This window comes from Podarcis tiliguerta, assembly GCF_965153285.1.
Source record: "Podarcis tiliguerta genome assembly, chromosome: 12".
Classification (NCBI taxonomy): Eukaryota; Metazoa; Chordata; class Lepidosauria; order Squamata; family Lacertidae; genus Podarcis; species Podarcis tiliguerta.
In genome coordinates this window covers 7,062,113-7,085,515 of record NC_139545.1, presented here as the reverse complement: position 1 = coordinate 7,085,515, position 23,403 = coordinate 7,062,113, and the positions used below count along the sequence as shown (strand labels likewise).

Below are 23,403 nucleotides of genomic sequence, written 5' to 3'. Positions count from 1 at the left end.
ACTGTGATAAAAAATTATATAATCAGTGTAATAGAAATCCCACTTGTTAGTCGGCTGGTTTCTTTTAATCTTGAGTCAAAATGCATTTTGTTCATCAAGATGTAATGTGTTTACTTAAAGTATGTTTACTTAGTAAGAAATGTGGTTTATCATTTGATTTTTGAAATTGTTCGTTGATCCTCACAAACACTTAAATTGAGATGTTTTATTGTATGATTTTGCAAGCACCATCGTTTTAGCTACATTACCAGTTTGCTTGGATGGTTCTGTATTGCCCCAGGCAATTAAGGTTCACTTGTTTTGTACAAACATCTTGAGCAGTCCATCTTGGAGAATATCTAAGTCATGAAATATGCCATATGAATGAAAACTAACCAGTTGGTGCAAAAAAGCAAGCTTTTTATTGCATTTGAGTATACAAATTGAAAATTTACCTGTGATCTAAAGAAATCCCACCATCATATCTGCTTACACAGCAGTGGTCTCATATAGCTTTACAATCTGTCTCTGACCTTTAGGAGGATTTCAAAAGCAGGTAGTGATTTTTCAAGGGAGAACTACTCTTTGGTTGGGGTAGGGAAAATCATTGTATGTGTGGAAGCCCTTGGGGCAGGCATTACAAGGTTTGTTAGATTTTGCAAGGTCAGCTGAGATCAGATTCAGAGCCTCATGCAGAAGTGAGAATTGAACAACCCTTCCCAAGGTCTCAATTTCCCTTTGCTACTTGTATAATATTCAGTGTTGACCTGTTGAATGAAGAAACCTCTGAATGTTGGAACATCTGAATGTTACTTTATTTTTTAATGGAGATGGGTAGGAATCTGGGAATGTACTGATGTGAACATTTCTAGATAATTTTCCTAGACAGTAAGTTCTGCTGGAGTATGTGTACATATCTCGTTCTATATGTAATCCTTTCAAAAATCATCCTGTGAACACTATTTTGTTATGTTGATGAATCATGTTAATGGGGGAGAAGGAAGAGGGAAGGTGGAAAGGGTTGATAAACTCAGTTCTTCTGGATCTCTCAAAAACCTAAAAACAGCTCCCATCATTATCCTGGAGCCTTTTATAGTCAAAGGCTTAATAAGCCAAAATGTGTGTTTAGTCGTTTAGTCGTGTCCGACTCTTCGTGACCCCATGGACCAGAGCACGCCAGGCACTTCTGTCTTCCACTGCCTCCCGCAGTTTGGTCAAACTCATCCTGGTACCTTCGAGAACACTGTCCAACCATCTCGTCCTCTGTTGTCCCCTTCTCCTTGTGCCCTCCATCTTTCCCAACATCAGGGTCTTTTCCAGGGAGTCTTCTCTTCTCATGAGGTAGCCAAAGTATTGGGAGCCTCAGCTTCAGGATCTGTCCTTCCAGTGAGCGCTCAGGGCTGATTTCCTTCAGAATGGAGAGGTTTGATCTTCTTGCAGTCCATGGGACTCTCAAGAGTCTCCTCCAGCACCGTAATTCAAAAGCATAGATTCTTCAGTGATCAGCCTTCTTTATGGTCCAGCTCCCACTTCCATACATTACTAAATAAGCCAAAATATGTTTCTCCAAATCGGGCCACATTGCAGAAAAGTGTGATTACAATGTCAAGAAGTTGTAGTTCTTTTGTACTACCTCACTACACTTCAAAAGGGTTTGTTGGCATTGCAGCTGGTGAAGAATGCTTAGTACATTTTTGATTAAAGGAGTGCCTCTATTTCATGAAATTGTGTTTATAATATTCACTGTAGAGCAATTTCGGGAGGGAAGGGAATCAGCTGAGTTTACTAAGAAGATATATTCAGTGTATATTCCAGTAGCGACTCTGGCTTTTTAAGTGCTACATTTCTATACCATACTTCATTCCAGTTAAATCTTTACAATATGTTGTTTGGTAATCATTTCCATAATTAAAATCATATGTAATTTTTAATAAGAAATCTGATGCCATTTAGGAAGTGAAGTCATATAGAGGCTTTCAATGTTAGCTACTAAAGCACATATGGCTTTAACCCTTGCTTTCTCTAAACACCACAGTAAACTGCAATCATTTCCCCAAATATATCAATCAAATGTCCACTGCTTTCAGGAACTCAATTTCTTTCGCAGTGAAGTTGCAATGAAGCCTTTAGTATACGGCTATACAGCTGCAAATAAAACGTTTTAAATGTGTTGTAAAGTGCAATATACAAATCTGACACTAGATGGCAACGGTGAGCTATGCCAAATTCAATGTATTTTTCAAAACTTTTTTTAAAAAAAGCATTTTCACAGTGCTTTTTATATGTGTGTAGATTCCACTTCAGTTACTTAACTAATTAAAATTACAATCTAAGGCATGCACTGCGAGCTGTATTGAGAAAAGAACCGTGTGAAAAGCTTCTTGAGGTAAATAAATAAATTGAGTGTGAACTAGCATGAAATGGAATTATTGTTTCAGATTTGGTCAAAAAACCAAAAACAGCATAAAGGTAAAGGTAAAGGTACCCCTGCCCGTATGGGCCAGTCTTGACAGACTCTAGGGTTGTGCGCTCATCTCACTCTAGAGGCCGGGAGGCAGCGCTGTCCACAGACACTTCCGGGTCACGTGGCTAGCGTGACGAAGCTGCTCTGGCGAGCCAGCACCAGCGCAGCACACGGAAATGCCGTTTACCTTCCCGCTATAAAGCAGTACCTCTTTATCTACTTGCACTTAAGGGTGCTTTCGAACTGCTATGTGGGCAGGAGCTGGGACCGAAAGGCGGGAGCTCACCCCGCCGCGGGGATTCGAACCGCCGACCATGCGATCGGCAAGTCCTAGGCACTGAGGTTTTACCCACAGTGCCACCCGCGTCCCAAAAACAGCATACTATTAGGCAAAATCTAAAGCTGCAGTGCGACACCTTTGTTAGCGTTAAATGTCTCAATGTGCACTCAACAAAGCTCTATGCAATTATATCCAGCCCATTCATTTCAATGAAATGTCATTAAATAAAGTGGGAGAACTAATTGAGTTGCATGTGCTTTTGTTTATGGGCGTGTTTTTTGTTTTTGTTAGCTGCAAGTTCTAATTACGATATCAAATATATTTCACAAGCTCTCCACTTTCTCACCACATAGCTGCAATAAGCATTTGGAGGCTGGAATTTTGGTTGCTTCTCAAGGTCACAGCAAATGGGTGTAGAGGAACTGAAGATGTTATAACTGCAGTTGGGGAAAGAAAGATCAAAGGACATATTTTAGGAGTAAATTTAGGTATGGGTGTGGATTTCCTTTGCTAAATTGCTCTTTGTGGATTACAGTGACCTGAAAGCACTGCCAGTCAGAGCAGAAACGCAGGACAAAGATAAAACCAAAACAAAATTGCACAGGGGGAAGACCTGCTGATCCCATTTCTACTTAAGTTAATTAGTTAATAGTGTTGTGTTCTCTTCAAATTACACTTGGTATGTTAGGAAACTAATTTTTCTGTGAAGAGTTTCTCTTTGAAGTTGCATGGCTAGGTCTTAAGTCTTGGGCATTTAAAAAATAACAAGTTGGTCTGACAAATTTAATATTGAGTTGTCACTTCATGAAAACCTGCTGTTGCTCTTGTAGCAGCTATATTACTTTACACGCCTAAGCAGGTTCTTAATTTGTTGTTTTACACCCAAGAATTCCTCTGTTCTTTTATTTTAGCTTAAAAGTACACATTTAATGCTTTGTTATTGCTAGGGAAATTAGCCCTCAGTCCTTGTGCTAATTCACTCTTTCTGGTCTGAAATTGACTATTCTGGATGCTTTTGAAAATGAAAGGATAGTTTCTATAAAAAGGACGATAACCCTGAATCAAGAGGAAAATCTTTTTTCTCTGTGAAAATGTGGAAGTATAATGGAAGTAACACTGCTCTTTTGAACAACAGTCCTTACATGCAACATAAAAGCTAATTTCTCCATCAGCTTTGCCAAAATTAAATGGAGACTACTTTCCAAAGTTTACAGAAGATTATTTTCAGAAGATACCAGTGTGCTGATGGAGAAATTCACTTCTACTATCCCTCCTCCAATCTTTTCTATTACATTCTCAAACATTCTCTTACAACACTCTAAAAGCAACAAAAACCAAGTCTGTCTTTAGCAGTCTGCAGCCATTTCCCATACATTATATATTTGATAAGTGGTTTTCAGTGTATTAGATAACTTGTATGATTTCTAATATGTTGTTGAGTCATGAAATTTATTTAAATTTATTTAAATGAGTTTAACAGAAATAAATATTTAAAATGGCAGTCTAAGGAAGTTGTTCTCATAATCTTAAGTAGGGAAATGTTGTATCATGTTCATCATGCTGAAAATGAGAAATGTTCATCATGCTGAAAGAGAGAAATGTTCATCATGCTGAAAATCAATCTGGTGAGTCCTCAGATAACCACTTGACTTGGTTTAATGGAGCCTGGATTTGCTTTCCCATTCAAGGCACAAGAAGCAACAACAACAACCCACCTTGCAGCTGTAGCCATTAAACCCAGCAAGCAATTTTGAATGCACCAGTAGTTCATGCTTCTTTAGAGGAGCATGTTTTTCAAAGGCCCCCATAAAGTTTTTGAGTTGGCATCCAGCTATCTAAGGAGACAATGGAGGAATGCGCCTTTGGTAAAGGTAAAAGGACCCCTGACAATTAAGTCCAGTTGTGAATGACTCTGGGGTTGTGGCGCTCATCTTGCTTTACTGGCTGAGGGAGCCAGCATTTGTCCACAGTCAGTTTTTCTGGGTCATGTGGCCAGCATGACTAAGTCACTTCTGGTGAAACCAGAGCAGTGCACGGAAACGCCGTTTACCTTCCCGCCGGAGCAGTACCTATTTATCTACTTGCACTTTGACGTGCTTTCGAACTGCTCCCCCCCATTTATTTTATTGATTTTCACAAAATTATAAACAAACAAACACATAAAACAAACATAAATCATAACCTTATTAAAAATTACACTTATTAACGTTGTTAAGTGACTTCCTCGCTTCCCCTTGGTTGAATTTCAATGCATATCCTTTTAAGGGTTTTCCAAATCGCAGTTCTTATAAAATTTAACTTGAACATTAACATCCTTAAATCTTTTCATTTTGAAATTAAACATATTAATTCATCACTTAACTTATATACAATTCTAAGCCAATTAAGTACAGTGGTACCTCTGGTTACGTACTTAATTCGTTCCGGAGGTCCGTTTTTAACCTGAAACTGTTCTTAACCTGAAACACCACTTTAGCTAATGGGGCCTCCTGCTGCTGCCGCGCCGCCGGAGCACGATTTCTGTTCCCATCCTGAAGCAAAGTTCTTAACCCGAGGTACTATTTCTGGGTTAGCGGAGTCTGTAACCTGAAGCGTATGTAACCTGAATTGTCGGCAACCCGAGGTACCACTGTAAATGCAAGCTGTTTCCAATTAATTTAACTTGGAATGACGTCTTTTGAACTGCTAGGTTGGCAGCAGCTGGGACAGAGCAACGGGAGCTCAACCCGCCATGGGGATTTGAACCGCCGACCTTTCAATCGGCAAGCCCAAGCAGCACTGTGGTTTAACTACCCGCATCCCTAGCATGCACCTTTGGAGGTGAAGTCAAACTGTTGGAAGGTTACAGTGCCTGCTGTGACAGTAGAAACCGATATGGGAGAGACATGTTTGTTGTAGCCGGGGCAGATTAAGGTGTCTAGTTGTGCCTTCAGATGCACCATGGCATCTCTTCTCTCTGTCCTCCTCCCAGCAGTCATTCCTCCTCTGGTCACTGCTGTGGATGCAAAACGTGACTGCCTGTCTCTAGGCACTGTGGTTGTCTGCAAGGGATTCTCCCACATGGCGGGGTTGATGTTGCATACTCATTCATTAAATCAGCCAAGACCCCAAAAAGCATATAGCTAATTTCATGTGTTCAAAAGAGTGGAATCCAATGCTGCTGTTGCACTCAAGCAGCAGATTCTCACTTGCACAATTGAAGTTCCCCCTCCACTTATTTTCTCTCCAACGCCCCCCTTCAAAATCTGCTCTAGAGGGTTGAGGGAACTCCAGAGCAGATTTGAGAATGTCTAGAGAGAGAGAGACATGGGTGGTGCTGTGGTCTAAATCACAGAGCCTAGGGCTTGCTGGTCAGAAGGTCAGCGGTTCGAATCCCCGCGACAGGGTGAGCTCCTGTTGTACGGTCCCTGCTCCTGCCAACCTAACAGTTCGAAAACACATCAAAGTGCAAGTAGATAAATAGGTACCGCTCCGGCGGGAAGGTAAACGGCGTTTCTGTGCACTGCTCTGGTTTCGCCAGAAGCGGCTTAGTCATGCTAGCCACATGACCCGGAAAAACTGTCTGCGGACAAACGCTGGCTCTGTCGGTCAGTAAAGCAAGATGAACGCCACAACCCCAGAGTCATCTGCGACTGGACTTTACCTTTACCTTTAGGGAGAGGGGAGGTAGGGAAAGTCCTATTGCTCAAGCAGAACTCGGCCCACACAGCATGGGATACAACCTTTATCCCCTTTACTGTTGTAGTGTTTTAAGAGAGAGAGAGAGAGGACTTGGAACTTCTAAAGGTTTTTTGGTTTTTTTAAATTTATTGCAGTGTTGAGTTCTTACTGGAAAATGAAATAAAACATATGCACTCTCTAAATTATACTATTTCTAGTTTGGCTAGAGAAAAGACCTGAGGTTTCAACTGCAGGGATTGCACACAGGATATATTGGAAATACTTCAAAACAATAATTAAGGACTAAAATCAACTGCGGATAGAGTAAAAATATTTACAAAACATATCTGTTCCTAAAATATCTGCCTGGTCTTGCTAATTTGTTCACCATGTACCTTGGTTTTGAAACTTAACACAAGCTAGTAACTACATTTCTATACGCACATATACTTTCTATATATATTTCAAAAGCACATAATCAGACAGATTCTTATTACTTGTAGCCAAGGCCATTACAAGAGAAATAAAGCTAAAAATATGGAAATAAATCAAATCATCACCTTGACTGTCAACATTGCATACCCTCCAACATTCCTCAGATGAAAATAGGGACATTTCTTACTCCCTGCCCTAACAGACCCTCCTTGAAACCCCATTTTTGGTGCCCCCTTACAGAGCATTTCCTATCGGAAGAAGGGCAGCTGCCATCACCACTATGCCAATGGGACACAGCACACATGCCCTCCACTGTCCTGAGAAAATCCCTTAACCCCAATTTTATTTCATTCCTTGGTAGATTTACAAAAAGAAAAACACACACCAATAGATAAATTTTAGAAAGGGGCAAGATCAGAAGACACAAACTCACAAAGCATTTTTCATTTAAAAACCAAGACTCCCCTGTGCTCTCCTTTGGTTTGTTTGTTTTGTTTTTTTTTAAAAAAAACAGGATTCCACTGTGTTCTCTTTTTCTTCCCGGTCAGGGCAGCCCTGCCCAGTGGCGTAGCGTGGGTTGTCAGCACCCGGGGCAAGGCAAGTAATTTGCGCCCCTCCCCCCCGCTGCACTGTCCCTCTCCCAGATAGTCCCTTGCTCTCTCTCCGCACCGCACCAGATAGTCCCTTGCTCTCTCTCTGCACCGCACCGCACCGCACCGCACGCCTGGCACCCTCCCCTCCACAGTGGGCGGCGACCCGGCGGCTCGGATCAGATTCGCACAGCCAGCACTGCAGTGAGAGACAGAGAGTGAGCCAGGTAGGGGCAGAGAGCTGCGAGTGCGCCCCCCCCGATGTTGCGCCCGGTGCGGCCTGCACCCCGCATGCTACCCCACTGGCCCTGCCCTCTGTCTCTGCCCATCAGAGCTGGCGTGTCATGCAGGGCTGGGCCTTGTCAGCCTCTCCTCCTCCTCCTCACCTGCTCTCCAGAAGCTGCTATGAGCTGGCTGAGGGAGGAGGCTGGCAGCGGCAGCCATAGAGAGGACATGGGAAGCTCCCTCGCCATCACCGCCACTGCCATTGCTGGTGGGGAAAATAGGGACATCCTGGGATCAAATCAGAAGCCTGGATGGCTTCCGCAATTCTGGGATTGTCTCTGGAAAATTGGGACACTTGGAGGGTATGATATTGTTTTGGGACAAAAAAAGTAGCCATTAACTTTCTCACGACCAGCACAGGCAATGTTACCAAACTTGTCTAAATCAGTCCACATCCATTTAAATTGCTCCAATTGCCCTTCTGGGAAATTCTGAAAAGACAGGAACCAATGTCTAGGTGGGCTATATAAAGGGCAATATAGAATATAATGCAGGAAGATTGTATTCAGTCTGGTCTGGTTTGCACATGCAGAGAGGTGATTTTACTGGCCTCTTAAAATATTTACTGGCTAGATATTCTTTGGGCATATTTTTAAATCTCATCTGAATAAGTCCATGTTTAACAGGAAACAAATTTAATTCCCACATATAAGCTTCCCTTTTGTGATCAGATTTAATTTACAGATACAAAACGGAGGACTTGCAATTCTTAGGCCAACTGTAGCCTTACTGGTAATTATCTTTGTCTAACATAGGCAATCATTCATAGAAAGTGTGCAAGTTGAGTACTGTGATCTACTCAAATGGTTAACGATAGAAAGTAGTCTGGAAATGGTCATAACAAAAGAAACTGGCTTGAAATACGTAGCAAATTATATTTATGACCCTATGCAGAGCTAACTACAAATAAATCGTCGGAGTGTATCATCCAGGGCAGATTTTCAAGTTCCACCAAGTTGGAAACTTTGGAAATGTATTAACCCAACAATCAAGCCGGAGTATTTGTCACATCTTTTGGGTCAATAGCTTTGTTTAGTTTTCTGGTACATCAAGAAATATGTGTTTTGTTACACATCAGACACATTTATTGGTCAATCCACTGTGCACTAGAGGTTGCAAAGTTACCTTATTTATTTTATCCATCCTTGGCCAAAACAAATATATTGAATTTAACTTAACTGTGTAATTAATTTAAGCTATATGGAAGTAGAGACTTTTAATTAAATATAATTTGAACACTTTGTCTTGTTCTAGAATGAAATTAAATCTCATTTGAAAGCTAATATTGGCTAAAATAATGTAAAACATTTGTTAATAATTTGGAAAAATAGTTTTCTTAGGAAGTCAGCCTATACCTTTTCTCCCTCATCTTCATTTATTTCATATTTTTAAAATAAGAAAAACACAAAGGTGTACGCACACAATATAGTGAACAAAAGAATACTAAAGCTTTGTCTTAGATTTTTCTTCAGTTTTAAGCCTAGCTCCCCATTTTCAACAGAGAAAATGGCTGAGCTTATTGTTTCATCCCAATAATTAAAAACCAGCAATATTTACTAATAGTAAATTAATAGTTTGCATCAATAGTTTGCTAACTTCATGCATTAAATAAATATTTGAAAGGAAAATCAATATTGAAAAAATTGCCCTTGATTCTAAGCTGGTCATCCCTATTTTTATGATGACCATACACATAAAAGCTTATCTAAGAAACCTTTAAATCCTCTGTTTAGTAGTTACAATTATTCCTGGTAATGCCAAACTTCAGTGATCCTGTGATCACTTAGGTTTGGAAGCAAAATAAGGCCACCCAAAACCAAGGTAGTGATTTCTACAAAGGGAGGGGATTCCTTAGGTTCACGGAAGTATCTTAGTTGAATTTAAAAACAGAATAGCCTCAAAATTACCTAATGAAGACATGTGAGAGTCTAGGATCTACTGAATGTTAAAAACAGTTGAGCCACAGAATGTTAGGGTATCAGAGGGAGACACAATCACAAGGCTAAAAAATACATGAGTCTTCAGAGTGCACATAGCATTATTATTGGTTGAAAAATACATTTAAAATATACAGATGGCTATCTTTACAGTTCGTTTGCCTTTTGTTGAAGTGCTACAAATCATGTCATACAGATTAATGTTTTTTAAAACTACACATTGAAAACATGGAATTCATCTGCTTAAAAGTCTTGCTGGTTCTTGAAACAGAGACTCAGCGGGAATAGGTTTTGGTGTGATTTGCTTTGTTTGCATACATATGTTGAAAACTTAAATAAGCCTAGCGTGAAGAGGATTTGGCACTCAAAACTTAGGAGGCTTGGCTGGTTACAAGAAGGAAGCCAGTGGAGGAAAAAAAAACTTCAGGTCTAGGTGGCTGCCTACGTTGCAGGCATACACAGATGTGTGTTTTATCTCACTAAGGCTGTCATACCAATTCCACTTACCTGAGAATAAGGTAAGGACAGGGTAAGAATTGTACTGTAAGGAGTTTACAGCATTTTCATGCTCAGATAAATACCTTGCAAAGCGTTATGAAATATATAATGTTGTATATGAATGAAGTAGCCCTCTGCTATAGTTTAAGTGTCTTTATTAAATGTGGCAACATAAATACAGTCATACCTTGGGTTACAGACGCCTCAGGTTGTGTTTTCTCGGGTTACGGACCTGCCAAAAACTGGAAGTACCGGAACGGGTTGCTTCCGGGTTCTGGCCGCCGCGTATGTGCAGAAGCGCTAAATTGCGCTTTGTGCATGCGCAGAAGTGCCAAATCGCAACCCGTGCATGCACAGACGAGCCACTGCGGGTTGCAAACATGCATCCTGCACGGATCACATTCGCAACCCCAGCGTCCACTGTATTGCAAAAAGAAAAGGTGTCAGCTGTAGCAGGGAACCCCCCCCCCCATCATTCAGTTTGTAAGTACTTCACACACACTCACACACTACATACGCTACACTTCTGTTATAAATTCATAGAAAATCAACCATACATCAGATTTGCACTGTTCCACTTTTATTTTACTCCATGAGGGAAAGACTACAGAATGGGGAAGGTTTGATACAGGGCGCCATAATCCCGTCACCATATCAGCACATCCACAGGAGCCCTGCCCAGTTGCTATGCCAACCCTGATGATCCCAGACAGAGGACAATCAGGATCACAAAGAACTTGCATATGGGAGTGGATTCGGCAGAGGACAGTGATCGGATCTTCCCTCAGGGGGCAGGAAACTGCGACTACTTTTGTCTTCGGAGAATGACTCATGGGGAGGGGTAGAGGGGAACCAGCCAGGTGACAGGACACTCAGGTTACCACCACAACTCCTCCCTCAACCCCTCCTTTCTGTAATATATGCATGATGTTTCTGGGGGTGGGCTTGACCTAGAGGATGGGAATTTCAAAAGTTTTTATAAGGTCTTGCACACCATTTTTCTGTGTCTTTTCCTCTCTCCTGCGAGTGAGGGGAACACCCTGCTGCAACAGTTCAATAAAGGCCAAGTCTACAGGCTGCTGATTTGCTCCAATTTACTCTGGTTGGTGTCTTTACTTTTTGTCCAAGGGAGCCCTCGGATTTTTCCTGTAACACAGCAAAACACCCATAAACACCCATAAACCTGGAGTTGGATATTCATTTTCCATCTTCCTTCTCTTCAGTTTGTTCTTTGATTATTGTTGCAGTCAAGTGCTCTGTATTCCAGGAGTATTTGTTTTCAGCAAAACAAACGGCTCTGCTGCAGCCTGATTATGTGGGATCTCCTCCTCCTCCTCCTAGGTGATATCATTCTTGCTTGTCTGAAGCCAAGAAGATGTGCCAGCATAGTAAGCAGATAGTTTTGCTGTCACCAGGGAGAGAAAAATATGTTATAGATAATGAAAACACACACCCTCCCCCTCCCCAGTGGTATGGCTCCCATATGTTCAAATGGGTTAGTTGAGTAGGTACTTAATTTTGTATAGTGGTCTGACTGTCCTTTTTTTTTTTTTGAATGCACTGTTAAAGAACCAATGTAATTTTAAAAATAGAGTGGTTGAAATAGAAAAACCGTACATAGTATTTTCATTGATAAGGAGAGTTACATATAGTAAAATTCTAATGTCCATTCCCCCCCCCCCCCAACTTGGAACACATAGCCTGTATAAGGCAAGCCATGCTACGTATTGATGTTTTGTTTACATCAGTCTAACTGAAATCTCATTCTTTGTTCAGACATAATCCAGAGCATGGGTAGGCAAACTAAGGCCCGGGGGCCGGATCCGGCCCAATCGCCTTCTAAATCCGGCCCGCAGACAGTCCAGGAACCAGCATGTTCTTACATGAGTAGAATGTGTGCTTTTATTTAAAATGCATCTCTGGGTTATTTGTGGGGCATGGGAATTCGTTCTCCCCCCCCCCCCAAATATATATATATAGTCCGGTCCCCCGCAAGGTCTGAGGGACAGTGGACCGCCCCCCTGCTGAAAAGGTTTGCTGACCCCTGATCCAGAGAATACAGATTATCTGGATTAGTTTCAGTCTGGGTTCAGACGCAGTTTCAGGACTGAATCAGCCTTGGTTACCCTGATGAGTTGAAAGCAGAACAAAGGGGAGTGCATGTTTGCTGCTGCATCTCAGTGTATTTTGGTACCATTAACCGTGGTAACTTCCTGGACTTGGCTCTAGGCCATGAGTATTGGGTGCACTATTTTACAGTGGGTCTTTTTCCTGCCTACAGGGTCGTGTTCAAAAAGTAGCTCTGGGAGACTCTGTTTGTATAGTCAGAGTAGACCTATTGAAATGAATAGACCCAACTTAGTCATGCTTATTCATTTTAGTTGGTCTACTCTGAGTAAATCTTAGTTGAATACTGTTGTTCAACACCTATACGAAGCCATTGGGAGAGGTCAGTAGGAGTTTGGGAGAAAAGTGTGCCGATTACGTGCAGCTCTGTGTATAATCTGGACCACTGTCTGGGCACAATGGATGGCTGGATTGTTGAGGTCCAATAAACTAAGCTTGAACCCTGGGAGGACAAAAGGTTGGATGGTTCCCATGTCTTTGAGACACTGCCCAGTTACCCATTCTGTATTAGGTTCCTCTCCCTCTGAAAGAACAGGTTTAGGGGTGCTCCTGGATCCAGTTTTGTCACTGGAGGCTCAGGAGGCCTCAGGCTAGGGCTAGAGTGCCTTTTACCAGCCATGGCTGGCACACCAACCGAGCAATGGGGATATTCTGGCCACTATGACTTATGCATTGCTAACCTCAACACTCTATTATACCGGTGCGCTGAGAGCCAGTGTGGTGTAGTGGTTAAGAGCGGTAGTCTCGTAATCTGGGGAACCGGGTTCGCGTCTCCGCTCCTCCACATGCAGCTGCTGGGTGACCTTGGGCCAGTCACACTTCTTTGAAGTCTCAGCCCCACTCACCTCACAGAGTGTTTGTTGTGGGGGAGGAAGGGAAAGGAGAATGTTAGCTGCTTTGAGACTCCTGAAGGGGAGTGAAAGGCGGGATATCAAATCCAAACAACTCCCCTCCTCCTTCTTCTTCTTCTTCTTCTTCTTCTTCTTCTTCTTCTTCTTCTTCTTCTTCTTCTTCTTCTTCCTTTGCACCTGGTCCAGAAGCTCCAGTTCTGATTTTTTTAAAAGGTAAAGGTACCCCTGCCCGTACGGGCCAGTCTTGACAGACTCTAGGGTTGTGCGCCCATCTCACTTAAGAGGCCGGGGCCAGTGCTGTCCGGAGACACTTCCGGGTCACGTGGCCAGCGTGGCAAAGCCGCATCTGGTGAGCCAGCGCAGCACACGGAAACGCCGTTTACCTTCCCGCCAGTAAGCGGTCCCTATTTATCTACTTGCACCTGGAGGTGCTTTCGAACTGCTAGGTTGGCAGGCGCTGGGACCGAGCAGCGCACCCTGCCGCGGGGATTCGAACCGCCGACCTTTTGATCAGCAAGCCCTAGGCTCTGAGGCTTTTACCCACAGCGCCACCCGCGTCACCTCTGATTTTTTTAGTTAGCTTCTAATTGATTTTACCTCTATTGTATTTGTTGAGTTTGCTGTGTGTAGCTTAAAGACTGTTGCAATTCAGCAGTACAGTACGATCGCATCTTACGCAGGGGTTTGGTTCCAAGGGTTTCACGTATACATGAAAATCATGTATACTCAAACCCATGGCGCCACCTTGCAGCTAGCAGGTGAGGAATGGGAGAAAGAGTGGCTCCCCAAGCAAGGCAGAGAGTTTAAAAGCTCTTTTCACACAGGCTCACCAAAGCCACCGTTGTAAAATAATAAATATATAAATGAACAAAACTATGCACTGTGTGAAGGAGGGTTTCCCTTCATCCTTCTTTACGCAGAATCAAGAATCCAACTGGGCTAATTCCTCTTTCATTTTTCAACTTCTGAAATATCAATATATCTGCAAGGCTAAGGAAAATATAGCATGCAAGCCAGAATTCTGAACAGAATTTTCAAATATATCCATAATTTGATCTAGACATCAAGAGGTCAAAAAAAGTTTAATATACTGAGCATTTTTGGATCAAACATTGTTGGTGTTAGTATTAGGGGGTGAAGTTGATGAAGTCCTCAGGGGTTTTATATATAAAAAAACTTCTGAAGTTAAGCCATGCCAGCAGCAATGTGAAATGTTAATAGGCCAATTTAATGCATAACCTTGATGAAGAGGGCAATTTTTTTTCTTGAATTGTGTCTCCATTTATTTATTCATTTTATAAGGGTCTCCCCTTTGAGATTATATATATATATATATATAACATGCGGGCATCTGCTTTACTGTAGACAAGTTTATATGGGCAAGTTGAGAATTTGGTCAGCCAGAAAAGTATATACAAAAAAGTTATAAATGGCAAGTAAATTTTGATTGGCTTAAAAAAAGGCCCAAATAGGCTGCCTGTTTCACTGTCTCTTTGATCTTTGTATTGCTGACAATGTTCCCCTCATAGATTACTCTTGAGAAACATTTTCAAACCTTTCTTTCATTTAAACGCTTTTGCAACTTAAGGTAAAACAAAGGAAATTCAATGAGTAGACAACTAAAGTCCTTTTGTTTGGATTGATGGACACTGTGCTATAACCATCATAGCCAGAGCAAAGTCAGATGTTACGCTTTCTTGTTATAAAAACTGCCTTATGACTGAAACAGAGAAAAAGAAAAGCCTGGGCCAAGGAACGGACATCTGCATTGTTCTTGTGAAATTGTACAGAAGTTTCAAGCTGTAGAGTTATTCATATAAATTGCAGGAGAAAAACGTTGGGGATAATTGTTTACAAAGCAATAAGTCCTAAATGTTAATTTGGGGCAAATTAAAAGCAGTGATCCTTTACATATTTACTTCACAAATATTGGGAAAGTCATTGCCTAGTTGTACAGCAGGGCTTTGTTTTAAATTACTTTGTAAAAGTCTCTGGATAATTATTCTGAACACTGGTATATAAATAAGATAAAAGTCACCAGGTGTAAGTCTTAATCTCCCGGGCTGAGCCACATCACATGCATTGGACATGGGTGTGAACATCTGACACCTCCAGGTAGCCAGCTCTCTTGTGCTTGACATCTATATCAAATTTTAAGGGGAAGGAGAAGAAAAATGCAGGAATATTGGTTTGTTTTACTTTCCAAGTAGTTTTACTTAGAGTTGACCCACTGAAATTAATGGGCCTAAGTTAGTCATGTCCATTAATTTCAATGCACCTTCTCTGCGTATGATTAACATCATATAAAACCAAATGTAAGAGAAATCACAATGAAGGTTAGACACAATTCTTTGTGTTCAAATACTGTATCACATTCATTCACTAGATCAGGCACCCTCAAACTCGGCCCTCCAGATGTTTTGGGACTACAACTCCCATCATCCCTAGCTAACAGGACCAGTGGTCAGGGATGATGGGAATTGTAGTCCCAAAACATCTGGAGGGCCGAGTTTGGGGGTGCCTGCACTAGATAACCCTAAGCAAGACACTGTTTCTCAGCTAAACAACTGTGACCTACCTTTGCAGGAGTTTGCAAAGATTATTGACATCATGTATGTGAAACACTCATGAATACTAAGCAGCAGAATTACAATACTTTGATGCAACTGTGTTCACATACTGTCGAATTCATTTACATGAGTAATTCTGGCACATTTACAAGTTTGGGATTAATTTTGCTCTGATTTTTATGAGTTGGAGACTTCCTTCCCCTTTAGCGCAATTTGCTGAGGCTCTACCTCACTATTTGGCTTGAGTACATACAGTATTTGGACGTAGAGCTCTTATGCTCTTTATTTTATTTGGAAGTAATAGTTTTTTGCAATGCTTATCAAGATTTCTTTGTTGCTTAAGTATATATTTACCTCTGCAGTAATTTGTGAATACAGTGGGAACATGCACACTCCTTTATGAAGCATCTGTGGAAGCAAGCAGTGCTCATGTTCATTTAGTAGTTTTAATGGGATTTTTGTTAATTTTATTGTTAGGTTTGTTTTTTTACTTCGTAGGAAAAAAGCAAGATATAAATTTTAGTATAAGTAATTAAAGGTAAAGGGACCCCTGACCATTAGGTTCAGTCGTGGCTGACTCTGGGATTGCGGCGCTCATCACACTTTATTGGCCGAGGGAGCCACAGCGTACAGCTTCCAGGTCATGTGGCCAGCATGACTAAGCCGCTTCTGGAGAACCAGAGCAGCACACGGAAACACCATTTACCTTACCGCCTGAGCACTTTGACATGCTTTCGAACTGCAGGAGCAGGGACCGAGCAACGGGAGCTCACACCGTCGCGGGGATTCAAACCGCTGACCTTCCGATCGGCAAGTCCTAGGCTCTGTGTTTTAACCCACAGCGGACACCTGGATATTTACATTGCTGTTAAATCAATATTTAATATTTGCCAAACAGAGGTATAATCTTTTAAACATACATACATACATACATACATACATACATGCATATTGTGTTAGCTGCTGGTTTACAGTCAAATACTCCCGCAGGGCCATTGATCAAATCAGTTTTGATAGAGCCATCTTAATTGTCCCTCCTTACTTGCAGAACAGGGGTCAGCACCTAAGGCCCATGGGTCGGAAGTGGCCCACAGAGGTTGTTTGAGCTGCTCCCGAACTGAGCCGCCCCCTAATGTGCTGCACTAAACTGGCGCAGTGTGGTGCGGGGACTCGCTTCTGCGGCACCGGAAATTGCATCTGTGCATGCGCAGATGCTGAAAATCACAGGTGCGCATGATCCAGCCCACACAGGGATCTCCGTGGGACGGATCCTGCCCAGGCAAGATAAACCTTGCTGACCCCTGCTGTAGAAGTTCGAAGGAGCTTCAGCTTCAAGCTTAATCAGTTAATCCATCCATGACAAAGGAAATGTTCATGGCTGCCCCATTCATTGACAGCTCCTATCCGCTCAATTTTATTTTCTGTAAAAATGTGTAACCTGTTCTTTTGGTGTCTATGCACCACTGAGAGAGACTGGCAACGGTTAAAACCAACCAAAAAATAATATGCAATTCCTAAAGACAAACAAGCAATATAATAAAAACAGACAAGTGTCTGTCCGTCCCCCAGCACTGAGAAGCCTACCAGCTTCTACCTTCTACCAAGGACAGTTAAGATAGAAAGGTAGTAAAATGAAACAAACAAACAAACAAACAAACAAACAAACAAACTATGTATCTCCACTAGAGGGTAGTATGGGTTTAAGAGCTCAGACAAAAGAATTAATATACTATTGGTATAGGTTTTAAGAGTTCAGCCAACACACACCAACTGGCAAAATAGCTAGCAGCTAACTGCCTGGTCTGATCTCATTGGGTTCCAAGCTAAGGGAAGCAAAATAACCTGATATTGCAGGGGGGTTGGACTAGATGACCCTTGCGGTTCCTTCCAACACTCCAATTCCATGATAACATTGCGCCACACCATTCCCTCACCCAGAAATGCACTCCCTCATTGGTCATGCCCAGTTTTAGCTCCAAGATGGAACTCAAAACCGGACCTAACAATCAATGGACCATTCACAGCAATAGTCCTAATAACACCACAAATTTCCTGCACGCACCACAGTACAACCCTAAAGAGTGTTGCCATTTGGGACTCTCTTGCCTCTGGTTGTTATCTAGGGCTAAATAATGCTCATCACCACCACACAGCCAACAAACATATCAGATGAGGACTGAGCACATGACACCACTTGCAGGAGAAGAAAATAATTGCAACCCAGATGCAGGTGCTCTTAATGGGCAGACAGAAATGAAAGCAGGACTTAAGGAGGCAGAACTTTTTGCATTCATCTCTTCTATAGCTGCTGTCCAGCTGTTCCCTTGGGGGCAAGGAACTTTCCTTGAGGTGTTCACCAAGTTAGAAATAGGAATGAAGAAACTAACCCTACTTCCTGGTGAGAGAAACATTCCTTTTCCAAATACGGGCTGGATCTGCTGGCTGCTAGGGGGCAGATTGAAACAAAATGGGTGGGGAGGCTCAAGATGTTAACAGTCTCATTTCACTTCATAAAAATTGTTAACTAAATTGCTTTCTAAACATTGCACCTCAATAATCAATATGTTGCACACATGGAGTTCCACAGTCTATAACCTTCCTGTAAGATAAACAACAGTAGGTTTTCTGTTTCAGTTTTACCTCATAGCCATGTCTAGGAAGTGGAACCAGAACAAGAACATTTTCAATGATTAAAGTCCCACTTCCCTTGGTTCTCTTTCCGATTGCGTTTTTCCACTGATGTCCTGAGTATATGAATGGGATAAAATAGTCTGCCAGTTTTATAAAAAGAAAAGAGCTGGCGTTTTGCTTCAGCACACCTTAAATTTCCTTTTCAAAATCTTTGCATGCCAGTAGCCATTCTTGTGCTATAAACATCAGTGAACTGATGAAATGCCAAAAATATCTACAGTTTTGTATAAACCAATATGTGTATAAATAGACTTAGTGAAAATGTTATGATAAACAGGATTAATTCTTTCTGTGCAGAAGAAATTGAGATGATAACCTAATTTACAAATAAATGACATGCTGTGGAAATTACTCCAGAGGGGATACTGTTTACACAGGGATTACCATCAGAGGTGGTATTTAAAATGAGTGTTTACAATTTGTTAAAGGCTATTATGTTACATAATGTACTGAAGATCAATCTTAGGGATACCATACTATATTGTATACATCTAGACAATGCAGGTTCTCTTGTATGTTGATTGTACTAATAGATTAATCACAGTACCATATGGATTTTAAATTCTATCTCACTTACAAGAAGATGGCAAATAATAACTCAAAACTCTATCTGGCTTATGTTTTTGGAAAGCAAAGTTCATCAGGTTCTTCTAAAGAAAACTCAGAGTTAGCCAAATGTAATGTTAGCAGTGAGTGCTTGAGAATAGTAAAAGTATACCTAACAGAAGTTTGTAATTCTTGCAGGTAATAGCTCTAGCAGATGCAGCTGGAAAAAATGAAGCCAATATGTTCCAGGCGTTCACAAAGTTAAAAAGTGCCACCCAACTGGTAATTCTGCTGATTAGCCTGTGGCAGAAACTGAGTGCTGACCAAGTTTCTATTCTACAAGCTACATTTTTGCCATTAACACAGGATACTCAAGAGCTGGTAAGAATCTACTAGGTTTTGTAAAAATGTGGACAAGTATTAAATCTATAATTATCATGCGTTTCCCAGCATGTTCTGTTAACAGTTTAATTTTTTCCTTTCAACTAACTATTTTGCTTTTGTTTTGATTTAAGGTGGGGAGTGGCAGGGGAAAAGACATATTTTTCAAGTGTCTTACTTACTGATCCATACTAAATATATTTCTACTATATTTTTAGCATACAAATTAGTCTTTCCAGCTGGAATTTTTCTTTGGGTTAAGTGTATCTGTATCAGGGTGGCCCTGTCATTACGTAAACTGCAATAGACTGCTTCATGCAATAGATCTGGGCTGCTGTTAAAGAGCAGAACATTCTCATTTACGTTAGCTTATTTGGAGAGGGTGCCATTTGGAATTTCATCCTGATGCATCCAAATGTTTTGAGTCAACTTTGACATATCAAATCATTTCCTAAAGATGTCTGTTCTGTCCCATGAGTACCAAGGTCAGTTCCTTTCTCTGGAGAAAGCACCTCTTTTTGGTAAAAAGACAGGGTCAGCTGTTGAACTCATTGGCAAGGATGAGCTTCCTGTCTTTTGGATGCAGTATTTGTTTCTTGCAGACCTCCCTGGAATTCTACATTCCGTATTTAAGATGGCCTTGACACTTTTTTTTATTATTATTCTTACACTTTCCTTTTTAAAAAAGAAGAAGAGCTGCTTCCCTTACTCTTCTCACTGATCTAATCAGGTTTCAGGGAGGGAATATAGGTAATTTATTATTATTGGTAGGGTTTGTCCCTAACCTGGAAAATAAAATGGTCTTCTCTAAGCTCCTGAAGAATAGCAAATAAGGCAACAGAAGAGCCTCCCTTGAATGGGGGCAGCTGGAAGAGGGTCTCTGAAGAAAACCAGTGTGCACAGGCAGGTTGATGTGGAAGTAGTTTGGATTGACATCAGCCCACAAAGAATTTACAAAGTACTGGTAATTCAGGTCGTCATCCTTTTCATCCAAGGAGTGACAGTGTATCCTTACCTGAACATAATCTGATTTAGTCCTTAAACAAGGTGCTGGGGTGTGAGCAGCATTCTAGGATGAGCCAGGAGCCAGGAGGGATTGAAGAGCAGTCAGGATTAAACAGCAATTGAGATCAGAGGGCAAATCAAAAGGCAGGACTTGAGAACAAGCTAGAAGTCAGGGTGAAAGAGCCGGACCCAGAAACACACAATATTCAAGAGCTCAGGCAGGCCTTGTTGCTCAAGCAAATTTCTACTGAGATTGGAAGTCATGTTATATTTCTTGCTGTCTAGGAACAGTCAATGGCCAGCCTGGGTGGGTTAGTGAAGGTTATTCACTGAGAAGCCGTAGTGACATTCCTTGGTCACATGGCATAGTGATTAGCAGTGCCTGATGAGGTGCAAATAATCAGATATCTGAGGGAGTTAGACTTCAACATATATAGTAGATTAGTGCTCTTCACTTATTACAAATGCCTCAAACATGGGAGTTATTCTAGATATTGGATATTAATGTCCAGCGAGCATGTTTCATCTTCAGGCTGCAATCAGCAAGGATAGGATGCCTGAAGACAACAAGACCAATAACAGGTTTTTCAGGACCCTGGAGAGAGCCCAGGGAGCAGAGCACTTGTTTGAGAGTGCTTCCTCTCAACAGAACCCTTTTATCCCTTGGCCTGACTACATTTCTCAGTCTCCACCTTCATGATGAGGAGTGTGGAGTCCTGTAGAGAGAATCCTTTGGCCTGGAGCCTAAGCACGATTATAATCCCTAAATGAGTTCACATAGACATACTGCCTGGGCTGGCACACTGATTCCACGGTCTGTGAAGCAAATATCTTTGCAGAATATTATGCCGCTTATCTGGGCAAATGCCTATCTAGAGCATCTTACAGTCAAAAACTGCTAAAGATAACAATCACAGTAATACAAACATTTGAAACTTTAAACTATCAAATACATATATTTTTTAACTTAGCTGGTAAAAAAATAATAATTCGGACCATCAGCCAGCTAACAAGTATCTTGCCTGCAAGTCCAACAGAAAAAGGTAGATCTTTAGGCCTTCTAAAAAGCCTGCAATGTTGAGATTTGATGCATATCCAGTGAAATTCCATAGCTGTGGGTTTGTTTCAGAAAAGGCACTCTCCTCTGTGTCTCACATGCACCCATAAAAATAGGATGCATGAAAAAGGTCGTCAGAAATTATGCTAATGTGCACACTGTATATCTACCTATAACCTATGTGCACAGTGTCACAGGTTTTACTGTGGTTCATTTGGTTGTAAAAAGTTCAGTTCTTTTGTCCACTGTTGCTCTAGAAGCCAGGTGAACTGGATCTGAAAAAGGCTGGGATTTCTCAGATATCTGGAGTGGAATGATTCTGAATAGTTAAACTTGTAGGTTTTTTAAATAAATCATACAATCTGCTTGGCCTTCTCTTAATGTAATGCTTTGAGACGTTTTCTAGTAACAACATGGGGAAATCTGTTTGATGCCTTAAGACAAGAGGTGCAATTTTAGTACTTGCCCTTCTGTGGCCCCTTTATACATATATCCCACAATATGCAATGTCACATTCCAGGACATCATATATAAGTGGTGTGATGTGCTAAACTGAAAACCTGAAATTGGAGCAAAAACCCCAAAATAATAAAATAACTCCCCCACTTGGATGCTGCAATAATTCCATACAGAAGTTATAGTACCAGAGAAATCTGAATGTAATTTAAAGAGAAGGGCGTTTCTGGTTTGTAAGGGGATGCTTTTGACATTCCATCAATGTTTTCAGAATGGCTTCTAGCTTGTGTTCAGATTTACCCCATGCAGTTGAGTGGCACTGTGGTCGGAGAGGGGATTCCAGTGATTTGTATTTTACTCTTTATTCAGTTTAACATCATGAGATTGGCTGTATGTTGTAGCAGAATTTTATTTGGTGTAGAATGGCTTTTTATAACATTCTATATGCTTTAAGCTGTAAAGAAGTATTATCTTCTGCCTAACACAAATAGCATCCTATCAGATGGGTATCTGCTTAAATCAGAAACATGGCTTCTTGTTTTCTTGACATTTATTTGACATATGATTGATTCAGAGTTTAATTTGTATGGTTCAGCATCCTTTATTTGTATGTTTTCATATGCAAGAACACAGTTTTGCATTCCTTCGGTAAAGGATTTTAGCATATTGGGCGGGTAGGTTGCTGTGAAGCTGTCAAGCGTTCTGTTGTTTATCCAAGCAGGTTAGTGATAGAGAAATCTTTCTTAACACCAAAATAATTAATTTGTGTCTACAGTCACAGTTGACCTTTGATGGTGTTAATTAGATAGGGAAGCTTAGTTTTGAAGCTTAAAGCTGACACAAAGTGGCAAGGGTCTCTAGTCCTATCTGCCCTGCCATCACAGTAGACCTTTAGGAGACAGTAGCATTTCTTAAGCATAGACAAAGCAATCTTCTCTTTAATACCATTGACAAAATTTGCCCCATCACTGATCCAGAGACCTTCGGACAACTTAGATTTTGCTTACAATTTTGTTTGCCTATTTTTAATTTAAAGTTTTTGTCTCTTAAAACCATATTCTTATCTTCAAACTAAATAATACAAATTATTGTCTTGGCATTTATATTTTTACCTTCTGTTGCCCTACAATCAATTTCACTGGCTTGATATAATGTGAAGGGTACTTTTTGAATTCAGCTTCCCTGTCATATACATTATGTGCTGTTTTGCACAGAACAACATGCAGAAGGAAATGAAGCTCCCCCCCCCCCAACCCAGTAAATGAAAATATTTGTAATTTTTATTTTCTATCAGACAGAAACAGAATTAACCACAGTTGGCACTTGTGAACTCTGTCTTTTTTGTGTTATTTCCACTAAGACTTGATGTGGAAGCCAAAAGATTTATCAGTTTTTTCATGGTTTACAGGCTTTAAATGGAGAGGTGCCTAGAGAGCAATTTCACTTACATGGAACACTTCTCATTCACCATCTTTCAGAGTTAGCTCACTTGGGCCTAGTGCAAATGTAACATTTCCTGATGGTTTAACCATGACTGAGAAATTGGTCTAAAATATTTTAGTAATATAATTGTGTAGCCATTTGGGTATGC

At 41.0% G+C, this 23,403-nt stretch overlaps 1 protein-coding gene across 7 annotated transcripts in view; it reads left to right on the top strand.

The window, feature by feature from the left end:
* Window positions 1–23,403, top strand: part of BBS9 (Bardet-Biedl syndrome 9) — a 228,402-nt gene that overhangs the window by 76,990 nt on the left and 128,009 nt on the right. For all 7 annotated transcript variants that reach the window (XR_014503855.1, XR_014503856.1, XM_083407022.1 and 4 more), the window contains exon 19: window positions 19,112–19,294. Coding sequence is in view for 5 of the 7 variants with exons in the window: in XM_083407022.1 (XP_083263148.1) it covers window positions 19,112–19,294 (183 nt within the window). In the remaining 2 variants the exon portion in view is untranslated. The remainder of the gene's footprint in view (window positions 1–19,111; window positions 19,295–23,403) is intronic.